Here is a 21,307-nt window from a genome sequence, read left to right as displayed (position 1 = left end):
TATCTAAAATAATCAGATATTTGGGTATAATGGCATTCAGATTTGTAGAAATATTGTAGACAAGTGCTTGTTTGGTGTAATGGTTAAAGCGTTTAACTCCCAAACATAGGTCGAGGGTTCGCTTTCCGGTAGGAACAGTAACTTTTTGTTGTTGCTTAGTTAGAACATTTGTCAAATCATCTAGGCTAGGTAGCGGACTCGGGGGCCTGAAGCGCTCCTTATTTTCAATCATTGTTTCTTTATTGGTATTTTTCCTCATACGGGCTGCACTTTTACTTAGCCTACCCATTGTAATATTAAATAAAATAACTCTATAATATGTAACACTAAAAAGAGAAAAATAAAATACACTAAAAATTAAAAAATAACTAAACTTAGATTTTTGCCACAAAAAAATGTTAAACTTTATATTGTTATTAGTTAGGTCAACCTCTTAGATTTTTTAGTGACTGGACCAACAGCTTAACGTGGGCTCCGAACCACGGTCCTCGGCATTAAACTTACCGACTGGAAAGTGACCAACTTTAAAAATCATCCCAGAAGACATCCAGTCTTACCAAGCCTGGTTACTGGCGTGACTGGAATCATTTTCCGTGTCGGATTTTAGACTAGTAACTAGGATGGGTAAGACCAAATGTCTTTTAGGACGGTGTCGAAGTAGGTGAGTTACCAGTCAGTAGGCTAATGCCAAGGACTGTGATTTCGAGTCGACATTAAGCAGTAGATTTCGTCGGTATAAATACTAGTCAGTAAAAAAGATACTTTGAGATATAACAAAAAATAACAACATGTTGAAAAGTCAGTTTAAGAGAATGGCCAGTTAAAAAAGTACTTAACTAATATATAAAAATAATAATTATATTGACTGACAAATAGTTACAAAATTGTACTTTTTATTTTAACAATTATCTAAAAATGATGGTGTCGTTTCAATATTACTATCAAACAGAAAGCAACGGATGTCCCATCCTATCAGTTGATGACTATATGCTTTAGTTTCTTCATTTTATCGTCAAATTTGACCCATAAAGCTGTTTTGAAAATATGTGTGGTATTACTAATGGGTTAAGAAAAAGTACCGAATATTCATCAATTATTATGTTTTCTACTAAGTACTTAAAAATAATTTATTATAGTTAAATTATCTATAGATAAGTAATTGTTAATTAGTTTGGGCTGATAGCTGTATCTTTGTATTGTTTAAAATACTTTTCAGAAATTATATAAATTTAAGCAAATTTGTATACAAAATATATTTCTTATCGTGTTCAATATATTAAAAGTTTTCATATATATGTGGTTTCTAGAACATTTTCTAGAATATTTCTTCAACATTTCCATAAATAACACGTCCTTTGATGTGATTGAGAGAACTAGCTCAATAGTACGCCATTGCCGCTCAAATCATAACGGTATCTTACCCATGCTTAACTCTAGGAAACAGGTAATCCGGATCATAGGCTTCATTTGGGTTTCTCCATACATAAACCCGGCCTTTTTCTAGGAAACAATATATCGCACCATAAAACATTCTTCCAATTAAAACTCCAGGTTTCATAATGCACCACTTCTTTCGCAGCTTAACATTGGCTTCCGTTTTAAAGAGTTTCACAATCGCAACCATTCCAAGAATGTTAGCTTTGTGAAGCTCAAGTGAGTGTGGAGTTCTGCTGTCACTTTTACCGCAGTAGTTTTATATTGTCTGACCAAAAGTCTTTTAACATTCATCGGCCTGTATCAGTTAATTTTGGATTTAACGTCTGAGAGATCAGACATTTCACCAATCTCTCAGCTTGTTTTAATCGTCGAACAACAAAATGAACAAACATGACCTACAAGCAGTTTTGCCAACATGCATCAAGATGTGCTGTATTCTTTGGTTTTTATATTATTTTGTCGGTCCCCTGTATATGTATAAAAAATTTCTAAAAAAACTATAATATTAAGAAAATAAATCAAAATGATATGTATATGTTAATTTAACAGTGTTGCAAAAAATGTAAATATTATGGTAGATATGTAATATTTTACACACCGTTTAAAATCTAGATTCAAAACCGGGTACCACCTTTGAAATAAAGAATTCCAAGGTGAAAAAGTTGCTGAATTTAGTATTTGCAAATTTAAATTGCTTTCATTTATATCTTTTGCGTTGTAGCTTTTAGAAGTTTTAAAATAGTTTCGAGTTTCAACATTTTGATGCTGAAATTTAAGTACTAGTACTCTGAAAAATTAAACATTTAAACAGCTTGTTGTAAGGTATAAATATAATATTTGTGTATTTTTGTACCGTTGAAACTTTAAGAGAAATTAGTACAATATATTTAAAAATAATGCCCATCGTTAGCTATCACTTTTGAATACTATTTTTACCTTTTTCATAAGAATTAAAGTGTTACTCGACCAAGCCATTAAACTATTAAATAAGCATAGTTATTTAAGCATTTCAATACAGGTTTTGTAGGATGTGAGCGAACATTTTCATGTTGCAAAATCATTATTCGATTGTTACTTGTATTAACTAGAAAGAGTTTGTATTCAATACGATCTTTCATGATGATTTAGTTTAGTTTGATCTTTGTATTCTGTGTTTTAATACATTTTCAGTACATCCAGTAAGTAATACATCCAGTTAAGTACATAGGTTTCGCTCTAATATATCCGTGATGTTAAATGTGGTAACCATATCGATCATGATGACAGCTGACTGGTATTAACATATTATCTTGTTTGTATGAATGTAGTATACCTATTTGTTCATCGGGACTACAGTCAAATTTAGTATTTGACTTAAATTATGTTCATTAGTCAGATTAATATTATCGCAAACTAAAGCTGAGAAAGAGATTTATTGATGAGGAATCAGAGGTCAATAATAGTGACATGACATGACATTTCAATTCTGAAGAAGCCAGTTCATTAATTTCATTTGAACATTTATTTCTAGTTTTATTTTTTTTTTTTTTGAGAATCAATATAGCTTCGCAGATCTGTTGTCTTTACTGTCAGTTTGTCTGTTTGTTACTACGATTGAATATTTCGACATGCTCAGTGATGAAATTCTTACTGTGATTAGCTTGTATCGCTGACAAACGCTATCACATTCCAAAATGATAATGTGGCCATACGCACAGCCATAAAGGTTTGTGGAGCATCAGAATATCAACAAACTTGTTTTGCCAGCCCAATCGCCAAAGCTCAACATAATTGAACCATTATGGGGATTTTGAGAGCAGAGAGCGAAGAGTTGATTTCCATCTCCAACATCAATCGGTGTATGTATTGGTACAATTATGGAACAATATTCTGCAGGAAACTATTCAGTCACCCTACGAATTTATTTCACTAAGAACTGCAGTTTTTTAAAAGCAAATTTTTTCTCAACAGCATATTAATAAATAAATATTGTGTATATGTCAGGTGTTCATATTATTTTGTACATTCCCTGTGATACATTATTTTTAAATATATTAAAAAATTAGGTTTTATAATTTTTATATTATTAATTTATATATAATAGTACGATATACAATTAGATTATACAGAACACTTAATAACAATAAAATATTGGCATCATAATATTTTAACTATTATTGCTTGTTGATTAATGTATAACGAAAAATGAAACAGAGAAAAAGTAAAAACCACAGTGAGATTGAATTTCTATCGCGAATTCCAATGACATTCACTAGACACTACACTACGATTATTTAAACTGAAGTACGTTTCAATAAAACACTATACCACTACCTCTTATTATTTTGGCAAGTTTATTGACCTACAGCTTGAAGAAAATTGGCCGCCTTTGGCAGTAACGATACTTGAAGCTACTCTTAACAAGGTCAGAATTAAATTTACTAGATGTAAAAATGTTACACGCATATAATAAACATTTCGTATTATACTAGGTCATAAATATATCGAAATAGTCAATATAATGAATATTATAATATATACAATTCATTTATTCTAAGGACATGAACCTATAGGGAAAAGATTATAAATAATATTAACTTTTTAATACTAATAAATTCAGTTAATGCAAATATTATAATATTATGATAACCGGAAAATAATTCTGGTTCGCTTGATTTTTAACTAGAAACGAAATGACATTGTAAATATAGGGTGGTCTCATTTGCTGCTTTATTTTTTGATATGCATATTATTTCAACATTGGAGATACTAATGCTTTTGGTATTGATCCAATGATACATTTGATTCGTGTGGTAAAAATACATTCTTGGTTTACTTTAAATATGTTATATAGTTAAGATTGATTAAGACACTAACATTAACAATACCTCATATTTGTTAGCATTTTAGTAACAATCAAAGTTTATAAAATGTGTTACCGCTTGTTACCGCCTTTTAAAAAGAACCGTCAACATTAATTGTTAGTATATTGAAAAATGAAGACAGTAGACATGTAACATATACCGAAGTATATCTCCTATCAATTGTTGGAAAGCTATTTATAAGAATTATACAAATGATATTCCTAAGAGCTCACTCTAGAAGCAACAAGTGCAGAAAAGAAGACAGGTTTTAAACCGAATCGCATTTGTGTTGGTAATATTTTCGCACTCTGCTATTTTTATTGTTTTTCTTTCGACTGTACATACTGTCCTCCACTTTGGGCATCTTTGGAAGCTGAATAAACGTCTATAAACAATTTTAATTTTCCTCAGATATATTACGTTGGTTTTAAATGAGATGTCCACTGCTTTTTAATATAGTAGTTAACGCAATTGTGCTAAAAGTTTTGAAAAATATATGGCGTTCAATATTATGCTACAAATTCTTTAACCGATCTAATGCTGATGATAGAATTATATTTTCTGATACAGATGTTGAAGAAAAGAGAATTAATTTGGCCCATGCTGCCGCAGAGTTTAATTATCTAAGGTGGTGCGTGTAGAAGGGAAGAAATATTACAGTGAAAATGTATGATGCCATCTATGTTTTAATGAGATATTGCAATATTGCTGTATTACGTATGTAATTATTTTATAAATATATTGTTAATTGTTAATTAAGGTTGTTCTTTTTAAATGCTTGTTAACTTTCATACTAAATCATGTAGTCACTGTTTAACAACATTGTTGTAAATGTACGTTGTATAAAAAAATGTCATTTTAAAAACAAACTTGTATTTCTTATATGGCCCTGGTATATACATTCGTCAAATATATTGAATAAAAAGCAGAAAAAATAGTTCTCCAAGTAAAGGTCAAGTTGAAGTTGTTAAGTATATTTACTGACACTTTTCATTAAATAATTAAACAATTTTAAGAAATTGTGGTTTTGTATGCACTCTATTCTTTGAATTAAACCTAAAACTAGATTATACAATATTTTGTTATTCTTATATTGTTTAATTGAATAATTATATAATGTATAATTGAATAATTTATTTTCAATATATATGGAATACATGTAGTCTATTTTTACGATAACTTTTTTAATGGTCTAGATATTCTATAAATTCTGACAAAACTATGATGTTAGCCTTAACATACTTAATATTTAATTTGCTAACATTGGCATATTTGGAAAGTGGAAAAGACGAAATTAAGAAAACGATATGAATAAACTGTCGATCTAGTTGTTGGCATACATCATAAATCAAAATAATTAGAATATTCAGAAAGAACAATAATTGGCGAATACAGAGAGTAAACTTGTTAAATGTATAAAGGTGCCTCTGCGTTTTAAATTAAATCAAAATACTTTAGTGGATATTGTAATATTAATACTTAACCCGCAACTAACTACTAAAATTACATATACATGACAAATCATTCAAATGTGTGTTTCAGGAATGACTAAATCATATGCATAATTTAAAGTCACATCCTTTAACGATAATAAATGTTTATGGAGTTCCGATATTACTGTGAAGGTTGTTTGTTTTGATTTTCAACTATAATAAACCGTGAATTGAAATGAAACACCTTCCTTCAGTATTTAATAATGGGCATCCCTTATATATTTTCATTTCGTATCTATTATTTCGTATTTTATTTTCATATCTATATATATGTATATATATATATATATATATATATATATATATATATATATATATATATTTTTTTTTTTTCCGCCGATTTTCAAAATTTTTTTTTTCGGTTGGTGGTTATAATTTAGTAAAGCTCTTTTATGATTTGTAGCGAAATCTTAGATAACTTTTGTGGATCTATTTGATTTAATTCCAAGTTGTTGTCATTGCAAGTTCTTTGTTGACCTCCTTATATGTATCCCATAGTCCAAATAGGCTTTATTATTAACTGACAAATAAATAAACAAACCAGTACTGTTATTTCATTTAAAGTCTGATCTGCTTAGCCTTTTGCCTAACATGATACTTCTATTTTAATATATTTGGAGGTTGATGCTGAGGTCAAGCAAAACGCTTGAGGAATATGACACCTCACAGGAGACCTATAATTTTGTATTAAAGTAAAATTGATATTGAATTTGGAGCTGTTAAGCTATATTTTCCAAGCCTAGCCAATTTTTGCATTTTTAATTGCCACTTGTAGTTCTTCTATAGCTTCAGGTTTTGCCACAACGACTGTGTGGTTAGCAAATATTCCAACTTCTGTGTGTTATTATTTTTAAGATATCTGCGGTGTTAAGCAGATATAAGAGTGGTCACAAATTGTTATCATGTGCAAAATTAATGTTGATAATTCCTGAAGCTTACGATAAGAGATTTGTGTTCATTTAATCATATAATCAGCATTCGGCGACAAAGAGAACGTAGTTCTAGGGACCGCGAATCGGGCCAACAAATTTGAGCGAACGTGGGAAAAATTGGCGGGATTAAGAATGACATAGGTTTTTGGTTTTACTATAAATATGTTTTTTTAATGATAACCATGTTTTTAATATCTATTAATGATTAATAATAATACATATAATTATATATAAAATTTTTATAAAAAACACGAAAAATTGAAATATTTATATTTTACTTGCAGAAACCTTTTTATGAAACCTGAAATAATATTTAGCTTAGATTTTGCAAACGGTAATTTAAAAAAACGTGCCATAAAAATATTAGTTGCTTTTCTTATTTTTCATTGAAGGGAATCACATTTATTAATACTCTCCATAGTACAAAACTTGTCAAATAATATGTAAAATGTATTTCAAAACTAGTGAGAGAAAGGATGTTTAATAATAATCTCATATAAAATAATTATTAACAACATAAATATATTAAGTTTGCCAAGGGTGTTGGAATATTATTTTTCGATATATTATTGTTCGAGGCATATATGAAAATCGTGCAGTAATTGAAAAAATACAATAATGTCAAATTACTACTAATTTTATTTAATTCATAGAACAATGCAAATATTTCAAAATGTGATGAACACATCAACATGTAAGAATAACCACTCATTAATCGTACTATACTCAATAATCGATTCTTAACTTCTTTCTAAAAAGATTACCATATCTTCGACCTAAAATATACAGTTAAAAAATTCATTAAACGCAGTAATTTTAGAAAGGAGTAACTTACCTATGTTATTCTTTAGATAACAGATACACTGCAGTTTCAAGGTGTTAGTCCTTCATTTTTCCAAGATTTGTCTCAAATCTGTTTGTTAGCAAGTTAAATATACTAGCATAATATCCTCTTATAAGGCCTATGGCTCTTCCATCCAAATCATCTTGCACTTGTCCGCTTTTATTTTTTCATACTACTTAGCCGCTGTGTCTGAAATAATTTAAACACATTTAACAAATATTTCACTTTGAAAATAATAACAAACTTTCTAGAATATAATCATATACCATGCAGTAAATACAAATTCATACCTGCTTATATAATTCTTGTCTCTATTAATGACGGATGAATTGCCTGATGATTCCATTTATACATTTTGTGCCACCAAATAAAGGTAATATTCTTAATTTAAGGTTTTATTATGTCTACCTCATAGTGAAATTTCCACATATATATTATTTTCTCTATATCTTCTGGCGATTTTGGATTATTTTGTAATCGTTACAGAATTGTAAATGTTAGAAATATCTTTAGGAACCTATAAATGGAATACTAAAGTCGCATACACATAAGAGTTTTATAACATATTCTCACCATAATCTTCAAATGAGTTGAATTTCAATATCATTCGCATTTTCTTCCTTATCATAATATAATTTGATACTATTGTAAAAACGCTTAGGTACGTATTAATTTAGCAATAAACAATGTTTCTTAGGAAAAGAACACTACACGTACCGACGAAAAATGATTCACATTTTAGAGACAATATTGAGATATTTTATTTTAGCATGCCATTGTGAAAAGTATGGTTATAATTACGAGAGAATACACATCTCCGAACCAAACGATGACTATCATCAAATGATTTTTGGAAACAGAAACTTTCTGAGAGGAATTGAACGAATGAATGAATTGATTGATGAATTGATTTCGATAATCGCAAACGGAGAGATCTTCGTGCATGGTTTCGCACAGACCCGAACGTTCGCTTCGTTCAAGTCTGTATTCACCATAAGACTTAATTTACAATTCTAGTTAATAGACAGTTAAAGATTTTTTATTGCCAAAGCTTATTTTCGAGTTTGGAAGTTTTTTTAGAGGTGCGCTATCTAAAGTATCTGTATGAACACATTTCTTTCGCTTTAGATGTATTGTTGAAAGTAATATGGCTTGCAATTAGCTATTATTTGATAAGAGCATTAATAGTAGTAAACAATGTAAATTGGAGGCTATTAAATAGAAAATTTACCAGTTTTATAATCTGGAATAATATAACGAATACAGGAAATCGTCAATTTACATCACGAAAGCTTTTGGTCTGTTGTTGAATTGTTAACATTTTGTTTGTATATTTTGCATAATTAAAGCTGTATTAACCGAATAAAGACTAATTAGGTAGTGATATTTTTAATAAGGTAATATTTTCGATGGAAACAAATTGTTGAAATTAATTATGTAATTTTTTTTGTAAATGTATACGTTAAGTTATGTACATTTTTATTATTTCAAGGTATTATAAATCCCTAAATGTCTTTTGAAGCATTCTAAGCCGCAAGGGCCTATTTTTAAAATAATATCGCTGTTTTTTACAGGCAGAAAAAATAAATCTATATGCTAAAAGTATGTCATGGAAATTAAAATATGACTTAATAAAATTTTAAAACACACATTATCAAATATACGACCTAATGAGACATTAAAACAAATTTAATTCATAGTTCTTTCTATAAATAATAATGATATAAATTCACAATACTTCTAACACGATTGCAACTTTTTAATTTATATTTATACTATATCTCTAAAAGTTTAATTTATTTTGTAAAATAAAACCAACACATTTTTATTGTAAAAATCATTTAATGAGAACTAATTTTATTATAGGAATAGCTCTTTAATGAAAAGCAAAACGATAGTTGCCCGATATACTTTGAGGTAAATAAATATTTATTCTATAAGTTTGTATATGTTAACATTATATATTTAGCAAACTATTATAAGCTACACATACATTTTGAGCAATATTTTCAGTCCGGTTGAGTCATCTCCAAAATAAGAAATATGAACGTAGAAACAGATTATTAAACAGACCTCGATGACCTGACAATTTTTTTTCCAAAGACGAATATGAAACGAAGTTGAGGCGGGTGATAACGAAGTTGTGATGTTATTGTTATTGACCGCACAGAAGTTGGAAAAGTTCATATTGTTGTTTAATCAATTCAAGTTGAAGTTTATTAAGATAATCATTTTCAAAGGTTCTTTTCACTTCTATGTGACGTTCCTAACGAGGAAAATTGTTTTTTTGCGGTTCATTGCTCAACGGTCCCAAAAGCAAAAAGAGTCAATATGGAATTGACCTTGCTTTGGTAGCAGGAATATTCACGGTCACCTACACGTACAAAATTATATTGTATCGGTTCCTCGACATTGACATTGAAAAACAATAACTGGTATTCTAATTGTATATTCTTATTGCTTTGTCGGAAGTAACCTTTATCTTTTACCATTAAAAAAACCTATTACTATTATTACAAATTGGGTATGCATAGAATATTTTGGACGTTTATAAACGTTTTTATTTTGTGCATAATATTATATAGCGTCATTATACAGTCGGAAATCTAGGTTCCCACAGATAACTAATTTATATGTGGAATAAAGAGATCCTGCTAGACTAATAAAAATTTTCGGAATTATTAAAATTAATTACAGAAAATCTATTACGAAGCTCTGTACAATTCAGATATTCCTTGGCAAAAACAAACCACTATTACCTGCCTCAGGTTTAACATGCCGCCAGCTCTCGCATTAATATCTATTGAATGGTGATCCACTACAAATTGAATGCTGAGCAAAATTTTTTATCAAAAACATTGTTTTGCAATAAAGTCAAATAAAACGTTATCTAAACATTGAAAACAATGTAGAAAAGTGCCTATCATCACGTAACCTTGACCTATTCTAAATAATAAATTTATAATTAAAGTAAAGTGTTTTATTAATCAAGTGTTCATATATGTATATGTATATTTATTAAAACAATATATGTATAAATCTGATTTAATAATATGTTCTTCATAATATCTATTAAAATTCATTTAAATCTGTAATGTTTGTGATTTGTTTTTCCCATTTTTTAATAAATGAATATAAAATGATCATATTTATTGTAGTTATAGAATTAGAATTAGAATAATTGTGATTTAGGAAAGCAGTGGTCAAGATTTTGTACGATGGAACTATCCTACCACCGATCATTTGTCGATTCGAATTTAATCATGGTCATTATTGGATTCATGCTGGTGCTCTCTTTTGTTTTCGATTATTTATAAGCGTATATGTACAATTCGATAAGGAGCAAGAATCTTTGTCATACGAATAATCGGACTGGGTAAGTCTGGATGCGTTCTGAGCATCATGTTATTCAACGCATGGATTGGCGAGGACATTGCTTCAGGTCACATTTCTCGAACCTAAAGTTTAACAAATCTAATAACTATGTTAAGTGTTGAATCTGACAAATATAAAGAATAAATGATGATTATTGAACTTAATTATAAATTCGAGCCAATCGAACAAACCCATGTTTTAACCCATCAGTTATTCAGCACCATCATAAATCAGTCCAATTTTATTGCCAAACATCATCATTATTTTCGAAGAAGAATTTGATATATATTTTGCGACGGGCTATTGGTAATTTTGACCATTTTCTGAATTTCAATTGAGTTGTTAAAATACTATACTCCCGTTCCTTTATGGAAATCCAAAGCCAAGTTTCCATACATAGTTAATGGCAATACAATCATCAAAAGGTTTAAAAAGTTCCATTTGAATCTCATTTCTTAATTCAAAAATAAATGTATTTCTAGTTATGAATATATATCTAAAGTCGAAACAACATATTAGTATAGAGATTTAGTAGAGGATTTTGATTTTCAACGCGAATAAGTTCAAAACAAATGAGCATAAGAGTAAGAAAGTATAAGGGGGTTAAGTATTGAATGGGGATAATAATTTTCTTAACCGTCATAGATCAAGATTAACCATCAAGATATATTTAGTACTAAATAATGCTCTTAAAGCTAAATATATTGTTTATCGATGTAATATTTGTTAGATTACTTGTATATTACAGTCCCTGTAAATTTTTTTAATTAATTTAATTTAAAATTAATTTAGTTAATTTAATTAAAATATAACGGTATAAATAATATGTTCATATTTTTAGCTGATGTATACAGTATAATAGTGATTTGTTATCTAACTTGCAACCATTTATAATGCTATTGCAGTTTTAACCTTCAAAGCTATATATTTTCGAACAAAAACAAAAAGTAATATTACTGTTGTTACGTATTATTTATATCTATTATGTAAGTTCCATTCAGATCCGTTTAAAGAAAATAATATAGCATAATTGGTGCACTGTGAATAATCAAAATTGGTTAAACTAGCTTCTGTTAGAATTATTGTTAGAAATAGAAACAATGGTAGTATACACGAACTATTCATTATTTGCACAACAAGATATTAAGTAATATGTTATTGGTTTAAATGAAATTAATTTTTTTATGATATATATTATTTTTTTATAATGTATGACATAGTGACTTTTGAAGTAGCTGCATAATTTTATTATTATTAATTTTAATATGCGAAAATAATAAAGCGGTATTATGAAATATTTTATTAAGAAACAATACAACAATAAAAAAACCATTACTAAAAACAGGATTTTAATAATTGGAACATATTTTATTATTCAAAACAATTAAACTTTAGTGAAATAAATGTTCAAACGTGACAACGATCAAAAGACAGAGAAAGCCAAATCAAGGAAATAAGATGGATATTGAAATAATTCATACTTAACTAATACTCGCTAAAGTTTGAGTTGTGCTAGATATTGACACATATAATTTTCAGATAATTTTCTCAATGAGATTATTTTTTATGTATATCAACTTTTTGCTTTAAAATGTTGAAAGTTGATATGTAGACCATCTTTAACATTTTATTTTGATTTATGATAATGGTGATGGTTTTGAGATACTCTATATTACAGTCTTCATTCTGATTACAAGTTTTATAAGGCAACGGTTTTACAAAAATTTGGTTGTTTTATGCAGAGTAGTTCTATGCAAGTTCAACATAAGCAAATGTTATGAATTTTAAAATTTACTTTAATTAAAAGAACACTTTAATATTAAAAAAGTACCAAAAATATTAAAAAAAGATTACTTTATAATTTACATGTACTTTAATAGGAGTTTCCAGTAATTAATATTATTTTAATCCAGTTTTTGTTTGCATTATACGAATTTTTTTCTTCTAATAGCTGTTCAATTGATTTATAAATACAAAGTAGATTAATGACTATTGTACAGTTTTTTTTATTATTACAGTTCTAATTATTATTTTCGATAAAACCTAATTAATAAAATTCAAAAATGATTTTTGGTTTCGTTTTGTTTCAAAATAAAAAATTGTCTGTCGAAGAATTATTATTAGATAATACACAAAAAGGTGTTGTTTTTATTTATTAATAATAAAGAGGAAAATATTTCTTGAAATTTTAGTCGCTATTTCCAAGAAATGTTTATATAAAATCATTGAAATTTTATGTAGCCCGAAACAAAATCAACAGCAATGTCACCAAACAAAGCATCTCCGACCAAATTGACCCTATAATGTCCTTCAAACTATTTGTTCGATTCTTTTTCAATGTCGTGAAAATCATTAATATAATACAAAGTATTTAGGTGCTGTTTTCGATGCTGTACTGATTTCAATGATTTAAATCGATGGTTCCTATTATATTATACATATGAAATTAATATATAGTTAATCAAATTTTAGTGAGATGAGCAGACTTAATAAAAACGGGTTTTATCTACTGCTACTCGTCTGGTTACCATAAAAAGGATAATCACAAAATGAACAAAGTGTGCAAGTTCAAACTAAACCAATTATAAATGACCTGTTAACACTCAATGTTACTTTAACATAAAACAATAATATAAATTGACTTGTTAAATTTCAATAACAACTACTTTTATCATTTCATTAAATATTATTTATGACCATTACATTCACTGTTCAAAAATCACTGTTTAGTTATCGTTTCGGCAAGTTTGTCATACTCATTCACAGTATTATATTACTTTAGAGCTATCATAGTAGTGAATTCACTTTCCATCGCATTGAATCAACAAATAGGTCAATTTCTAGTTGTCGCAGTATATTTGTTAATGTATCTTTTAATGATAATGATTTTAAGGTTTAATATATTAAGCATTACAATATATTTCCATACAAAAATCACAAATGGCCGGCTTGGTGGCGCAGCGTTTAAGGCGATAGGGCGGTCCTTCTGCTGACAGAATTAGATTAATCTGACAGAATGATCGTTTTAGTTTTGCGATATTCGTGAGTTGGAATCCCACAGAGTATGAGTGTACTTGTGTTTATTATTATAATTTTAAATGCTTAGGAACCGGCTTGGTTGGATCAGTGGTAAAGGCGATAGGAAGGTCCTCCGGCTGCTGCTATAGTCGCGGGTTCGAATGCTGCTGGGGCATGGTCGTAAATGTATGTTTGTGTTTGTTTAACATTTGTGATTGTCCTTAACCAAGAGTGCAAAATCCGACAAGGAAAATTATTCCTATCACGCCAGTAACGAGGATGGATAAGACCGGATGTTTTCTGAGATGATCTCCAAGTTGGTCACCCGCTAGTCGGTAGGCTTAATATCGAGGACCGTGATTCAGAGCCCACGTTAAACAGTAGGTTCTGTAGCGATCTTGAGGCATGTCGAATTTTACATCGTGGAATACAAAATACGTAATACGTCTACAAAATACCCAGAAATATAATCCCAGATGTTGAACACGAGCGGGGTGCCAGCAGCGCCAACTAGAACCCGATAACGAATAGCTGGCGGCAACCCCGAGACGTTTATCTGGGACGTTATTGAAGGGTATTTCGATTCATTCAGTGCTCAACCCTCATTCGGTTTAGACGTGCCGCCATCGACTGCCCAAGCCTCGTCTCCAGGTAACACCGCTGCCATCCGTTTTATCTAATTGTATTTCATACATTTTTATATTACTTCAATAAATAACCGTCACATAATGTAAACACCACTGTTCATTTCGTTTTACCTCCATTCACCGAGCCACATCATTTACCCTAATGTTCAATCCAGATAAGCCCTCGTTGGTAAAAAAGAGACTCTAATATTTAAAAAAAATGTCTAGGCAACAGTGTAAAATTCGACACGCCAGTAAACAGGCTAGATAAGACCGGATGTCTTCTGGGGTGGTCTCTAAGTTGATCACTGGCCTGTCGGTAGGCTTAATGCCGAGGACCGTGGTTCGGAGCCCACGTTAAATAGTAGGTCTATTCCAAGATACCCTTGTTGGTAAAAGGAAGACTTTATATAAAAAAAACATAAATAAATATATACGAGAAAAGTTTAATACAAGCTTTCAGAAGTCTCCCTTTTTTTCTCTTTTACCTTTTACCCTTTGCCAGAATAAGACTTAACAATGATAATATAAACGCCACTTTTGATTTTTCTTTGGAAAGGTTTTTTTATTAGAAAATAATCATATATCATATCTTGCCAAATCTAGTGTGCAAGCTGTATGTTTTATAGCTGTAATTTTGTTTTCGGCGAAATACATACATCAATTTAATAAGGCTATACAATATAATGTAACATGCTCTCTTGACTTTATATATAATACGATAGCCAGAAGTATCGGTAAATGTATAAAATAATCTTTCGTTGAACTTCAAGCATTTCTGTATAAAAACAGTAACAATAGACATTGACAAATAACATTGACATTGATGTGAAAATTATTTTTTCCTTCTAGGTTAAAGAAAAAGTTTCGCTATTTATTCTTGACTGCCTATTCTCCGTCTTGATTATTGGAACACTGGTTGTATTTGTCTGGAGAGGAATGTGGATCATTGTGGATCTCTTCTTGTTTCCAGATGATCGAATAGCTTCAGCCCATGGAAGTTTGGTAAGTCAGTAAGTAATCTAATTTAGATAGTTTATTAAAATGTATAATTTAATTATATTTGATTTAGATAATGTAATTAATAATTTAATTTAAAGATTTATTTTTTTTTAATATTTTTAATGAGTATATTACATAAGTTTCCTCAATGTAATGTTATTACAACAATTAGATATGTTATAAAAGGCAAGCCAGTAAAAAAAAATACATAATATATAGAAAAGTATTTTGGGCATATCACATTTTCGCAAGCTTTCTATAAATATATTGTTTTGTTTCATGTTTGTCAAAATATGGCACTACAGTTTCATCAAATAAAACCTAAAGATATTCGATTTTTGAAATTGGCACTATAAATATACCACTAGAAATCATCAGAGTTATTTGAATTTTGTCTAATTTATACTTTGATAGATCTGCAATGTTATTAGATCTATACATTAAATACTACGATATTTTATATAAACGATTTCTCCTTAAACTTCAGTACTTAACACTATAATTAGTCTTGATTTTCTTCTGCTGTAAAAATTAAATTACGTAAAATTTAATTTATGTATAAATTTAATAAAAGTAATTTATAGATGATATATACTAACTTAACTTTGTTTTACGATAAGATATATTATTATAGAAAATAAATCAGTTATACCAAAGTCTCAAAAATTTTTCTATTCAAATATGCAATATTTTTTTACCCTGCAATAATTAATATAATAATATAGTATTCTTATTTGTTGACCTGTATTAAAATGTAATATCATTACCATATTTACCAAGAATAAAATTCAGTACCCAGAGAATAACTCCAGATACATTTACTAAATTTCCTAAAATAATCATCATACCTGTTGAACATGTTTTGATGTTCATGATGTTATATTTCTTTTGTTTAACATTTTTATTATTTTAATATGTTAACGTCAAATCAAAATGATCTTGAGAAATTAAAGTGGCCCCGTTATTTGTTTGTGATCAAAAATGCATTTATTTCAGAAGAAATTTAATTAACAAAATAATCAAACTATTTATACGGAAGAAGTTTTCTCCTACAGTCCCATCTAAAATAATAATTTCACCTGGATCTGAAAAATCCAATACATTTCAATGGCAGCCCATTTCAGTTTATGTCGAAATTTATTTATTTGTTTATGAACCACTCCCATGGACTAACGATAATATTGCAAACTCTTATTGTAAATTTTACTCAGATTTTCATTCAGTAATGTATCTGATTATTTTTCTCGAACTATAAGCTGTATTTGTCCTATTATGTATATATGTTTGAAGATCATGACTCTAACACTCTTAGTTAAACATTCTATAATATTATGGTTTTAGAAATTCAGTTCCAGTTAGTGGAAACACAGTTAGAACGTCAAGCATGCGTTTTTCAATTGAATAATTTGTCTTTTTTTTAAATGAAGGTCAAGCAATTTTATGAGTTATTTCAATTTCTCAGTTGGTTAGCGTATTTTCATAAATAACATAATTGTGTAGTTTTGTCATAGTGCAAAATTATAATTTTGCATGAGTTCACACAATTTAATTAAATAATACATAAAAAGTAAATTACATATTTAAAATATTACACAACATACTCTAATTGAAATCGTTTTTTGACGATTATTTTAATTGATTAATTAAGATTATAATGTCTAGATTTTGAACATTATTACAGTTATAACAAATTATGGTTTTTTGTATTAATTTTTGAAATTTTTTATATTTACGTAAACCGTCCTAATAAGGTTGTTATTATTCATGTAAAATTATTGGCTATAGTAATAGTAGCTATTAGGACATTAAGGGAATAATTTGTTGATATGAAGAAATTGAAACAAAACATTATCAATAATAAAAGAAATTGAAAAAATATATCATTCAACATGATGTTGAATTTTATAGCTTTTATTGGTTTTTTAGAATAATCACCCATCTTCTAAAGAGTAATCAAGCACTTTGGGGTTGTTAAATATATATATGTCAACTTGAGGCTAAATAGAGAACAATAATAACTTAAAACACATACAATACTTAAAGTCATACAGTTTCCTTTCTCATTTATTGAGTTAATGAATTAATTTTAATAATAAAGATTAATATGATTCTACTAACATTACATTTTTTTAGATTTTGGGATATAGCATTATTGCTATTGTTTATTTGTTGCAACCAATTATCCGAAGCATTTGCTCTAAACTGACGGGTGCAGGAAGACTGCTGTTTGCTGATATGTTTATTATATTTTCACTTATTGGAACGATAAACGTATGGAGAGGAATATGGATGTCTCTGGACATATATTTGTTGCCTGGTGAGTATTTTATTTGTAACTGTTACTGCAATTTAATTTAAATTAATTTAGACCTAAGTATTAATTTTCATACAAAGGCATTATGTCTGTAAATTAGTTTTAAAGGAGTTTATATATTTATATATTTAAAAATTGTTTCACTGTTTGAAATTACATTTTCCAATTTTTATGACAATACTTGAAGAAGTACAACAAGAATCGAATAACTATCATGTATTTTCATAAGATGCCGATGGCAAGGTGTAATATTTGATAAATACGTTATGAGGAGGGTATCGTAGATTCTATATAAGCATACCCAAACATGTAAACGAGCATTTTCATTTTTCTAAATCACTATTGTGTTTTTGCTTGTAATCATATATATAATCACAAGCAAGATTAATTACAAAACGTACAAACATTCAGGCTATGTTATACCATCACTCATTCCAAAAATTATCTTGAACACTTTAATTTACAGTACATTCGGCATTTCATTCTTGCCAGAGTATATTTCTCAACAAATAGTCTACTGCTCTTCTTCTCTCCAATTCCTCTTCAACATTCTTCTCTAAATTTCGCTATAGTTGAGGGTTGGCTCAGACAATGTTAGTCTCTTATTTTTCAGATCGTGTTCTATGATGTTAGTCCATATCTTTTTCGGGGCGGTTTGGTGTATCTCCATCGAAAAGGTTGGTTTTACTCAGAAGTCTGCGATGAATTTGTTCACTTTTCATTTCAAATCAATCAATCTTTTCATTCAATTGTGCACCGATCTTAAATATCGCGTTATATTTTAAACGAATGACTTCATTTCTAATAAAACCTCAAAGATAAATATGCAGAATTTGCTAACAGTAACAGTGTCAAAGTCTCGGAGCCATATAAAAGGATTGGCAAGATGATGACTGCAATATTTTTTCTTCTCCATATGCATCTTAGAGAAGTAAAATCTCTTCCATCTTGACTGATTTGCCATATTACTTTAGAAAAGCTGCCATTTCCTTCTCCTGTATTACTAATCTCAAATACTTTTACTCCTGCACTTGGTCAAAATGAATCCCATTGAGATTTACAACAGCAGGCGGTCAGTTAGTTGGCAATACTTTGTTTTTTCTTAATATGGTGTTGAATAATCTTAATATGGTATGCACTGTGAATTATATCATGATGAATATTAAAAGCAACATCTGTATCAGCGAATATAGCGCATATCGGCAATCCTCGCACATCGGTCGTAGCATCATGTTGAACATCATGTTTATTAACAAAACAATATCTAAATAATAGCTTGCATAGAGTTGGAGCCACCCGTTGGTTTCTTTTTAACCGACTTCGAAAATGGAGGAGGTTCTATGTTCGGTTGTATATATTTTTTTAATGTATGTTCGCCGATTTCTCCGTCAATTGTGGGCCGATTTTCAAAATCCTTTTTTTATTCGAAAGAGTGTCCTTTTGAGGCGAATCTATTTTAACCAAATCATAATATATTGGGGGAAGGGGGAGAAATCGAGGGAAACGCTAAAATTTCAAAGGCACGTACAAAGTTTTCACATATTTAAAATAATAACATGTTTGTGTGTAATGTTGTGTGAAAATCCGAAGTCGTTCAATACAAAAGCCATTCAGTTTGCTTTTTAAGTACTAACTGTAGCATATAAGACCTCGTAGAAATATTGATTATATTGTACTACTGCTTTCATTGCGTAATGGTTAAACCGTTTAGCTTCCAAACGGAGGTCGTAAGTTCGATTCCCGGCACGGATAATAATTCCTTGCTGTTCTAGTTTAGTTTGAATATTTTTGAAATCACCTAGGCTAGATAGCGGACCTCCGGGCCTGAAGCGTTCCTTGTTCAATCATTGTTTCTTTATTCCCATTTTTTCACATACGGCTGCACCTTTACTTGGCCTACCTATTGTAATATTAAATAAAATAAGTACTTAATTTATTGAGTAAACATCTAACACTAAGAACAGAAAAATAAAATATGTTTAGCAAAAAAATTGAACCGACTTCAAAAAATAAATAAGAAATTTACAAAAAAATTTTTTTTTTGTGTTAAAATTCTAAGTTTACTTCATTAATCATGAACTAGGGGTGTAATATTTCAAAGACCTATTATAATTTTATAAAATATCGATATATCGTTATCCTAATAAAATACATTAAACTTTTAAAATACCAATTTAAAGTACCAATTTAAAAGCTTTATGAAAAACTATTAAATAGTTTTTTATAATGTTTAAGAAATATGTGTAATATTTTTAAAAAATATCGGCTTTATAAAATATTGATATATCTGTCCAAAAAAAATGTCAGCCAAAAATATCGATATTTTTGAAATATCGTTAACTTTGTTTTGGCATAGTTGGATTACCAATTATATCTTTTAATGCAACCTCATATTTGAACCCTACAAGTTCAAACTAGCTTTATAATAGACTTATATACCAATCTCTTTGATTTTAGTAGTACAAAATGGGACAAAGTAGTGATTAGTGAACAATAGTCTTTTTTTCTGAATAATTTTTAAAAAAAATCCAAATCAATAACCATTTTAATTTAAATTTTTAAATATCTATCTATATTTAATTTTAATGAATTATTTTTCAGATAACCAAGCTATGAGTTGTTGGATAACATTCGTCGTATCATTAACTCTCCTTATTCTTTTGGGATGCGCCAATTCACTTCTGGTTCGGGGTGTATACATTGATGCCGAAGAACCTAATGGAAAGTGCGTAGTCTTGCCATGTTACTACCTGCGACTGATTTTTCAAGCGGAGAAACTTAAGAAATTTAATTTGAAAATGCAAATGTCCGACAAAATGGGAAAATACCAAATGAAAGAAAATAATCACGTGGTTGCTATCAACACAATTAGCACAATTGTAGAAGCAAATGACAAAAAAATGTCAAATTATTCCGAGGTATACAATATATTTGTAAATATTCTCTAATTATTTACTAATAAAAAATGTTGCAGATTTCGTGATTATTCCAAATGGGTATTTAATACTGATGGATCTGCTAGTCACCAAGAAAAAGTATAATAAATATTTTTAAAATAACTTCAATCATTGTTATATTAAGTAGATATATGTACTATTTATTTAGTAGGATAAATTAAGGTTGAATATTATATTGTAAAGTGATTTCAGTTATTTTGGTGATTGTTTTTAAAACAGAAACTTATTTTCTATTACCAACATATATTTTATTCTATTACTAATTATTAGTTGTCTGTTCTTAATTATAATTATTGTTTTATTGTTCTCTTTTTGATTTTTATTTCTAACTGAACCAAGAAGAAAATTAAGCGTTTTACAATATTTTGACTTCACTTTACAATACATATTTATATGTTAAATTTAAGCTGTAAATATGCATATTTTCCAATAAATTTTGTAGAAAAATTAATCCTTTTTCTTATAT

At 28.7% G+C, this 21,307-nt stretch overlaps 1 protein-coding gene across 1 annotated transcript in view; it reads left to right on the top strand.

Annotated features, from left to right (window-relative positions):
• The window catches only part of fusl (transmembrane protein fuseless), a 28,669-nt gene extending 7,672 nt beyond the window's left edge, over positions 1-20,997 (top strand). Inside the window, exons 2-5 of the mRNA XM_076395681.1 lie at positions 15,421-15,573; positions 17,704-17,887; positions 20,486-20,802; positions 20,859-20,997. Coding sequence (XP_076251796.1) covers positions 15,421-15,573; positions 17,704-17,887; positions 20,486-20,802; positions 20,859-20,867 — 663 coding nt within the window. The 3' untranslated portion in view covers positions 20,868-20,997. The remainder of the gene's footprint in view (positions 1-15,420; positions 15,574-17,703; positions 17,888-20,485; positions 20,803-20,858) is intronic.
• The last annotated feature ends 310 nt before the right edge of the window (positions 20,998-21,307 follow it).

This window comes from Rhynchophorus ferrugineus, unplaced genomic scaffold (genome assembly GCF_030347505.1).
Source record: "Rhynchophorus ferrugineus isolate W39M unplaced genomic scaffold, kcgeb_rfMv2 rfM2, whole genome shotgun sequence".
Classification (NCBI taxonomy): Eukaryota; Metazoa; Arthropoda; class Insecta; order Coleoptera; family Curculionidae; genus Rhynchophorus; species Rhynchophorus ferrugineus.
This window is presented reverse-complemented; position numbering and strand designations above follow the sequence as displayed.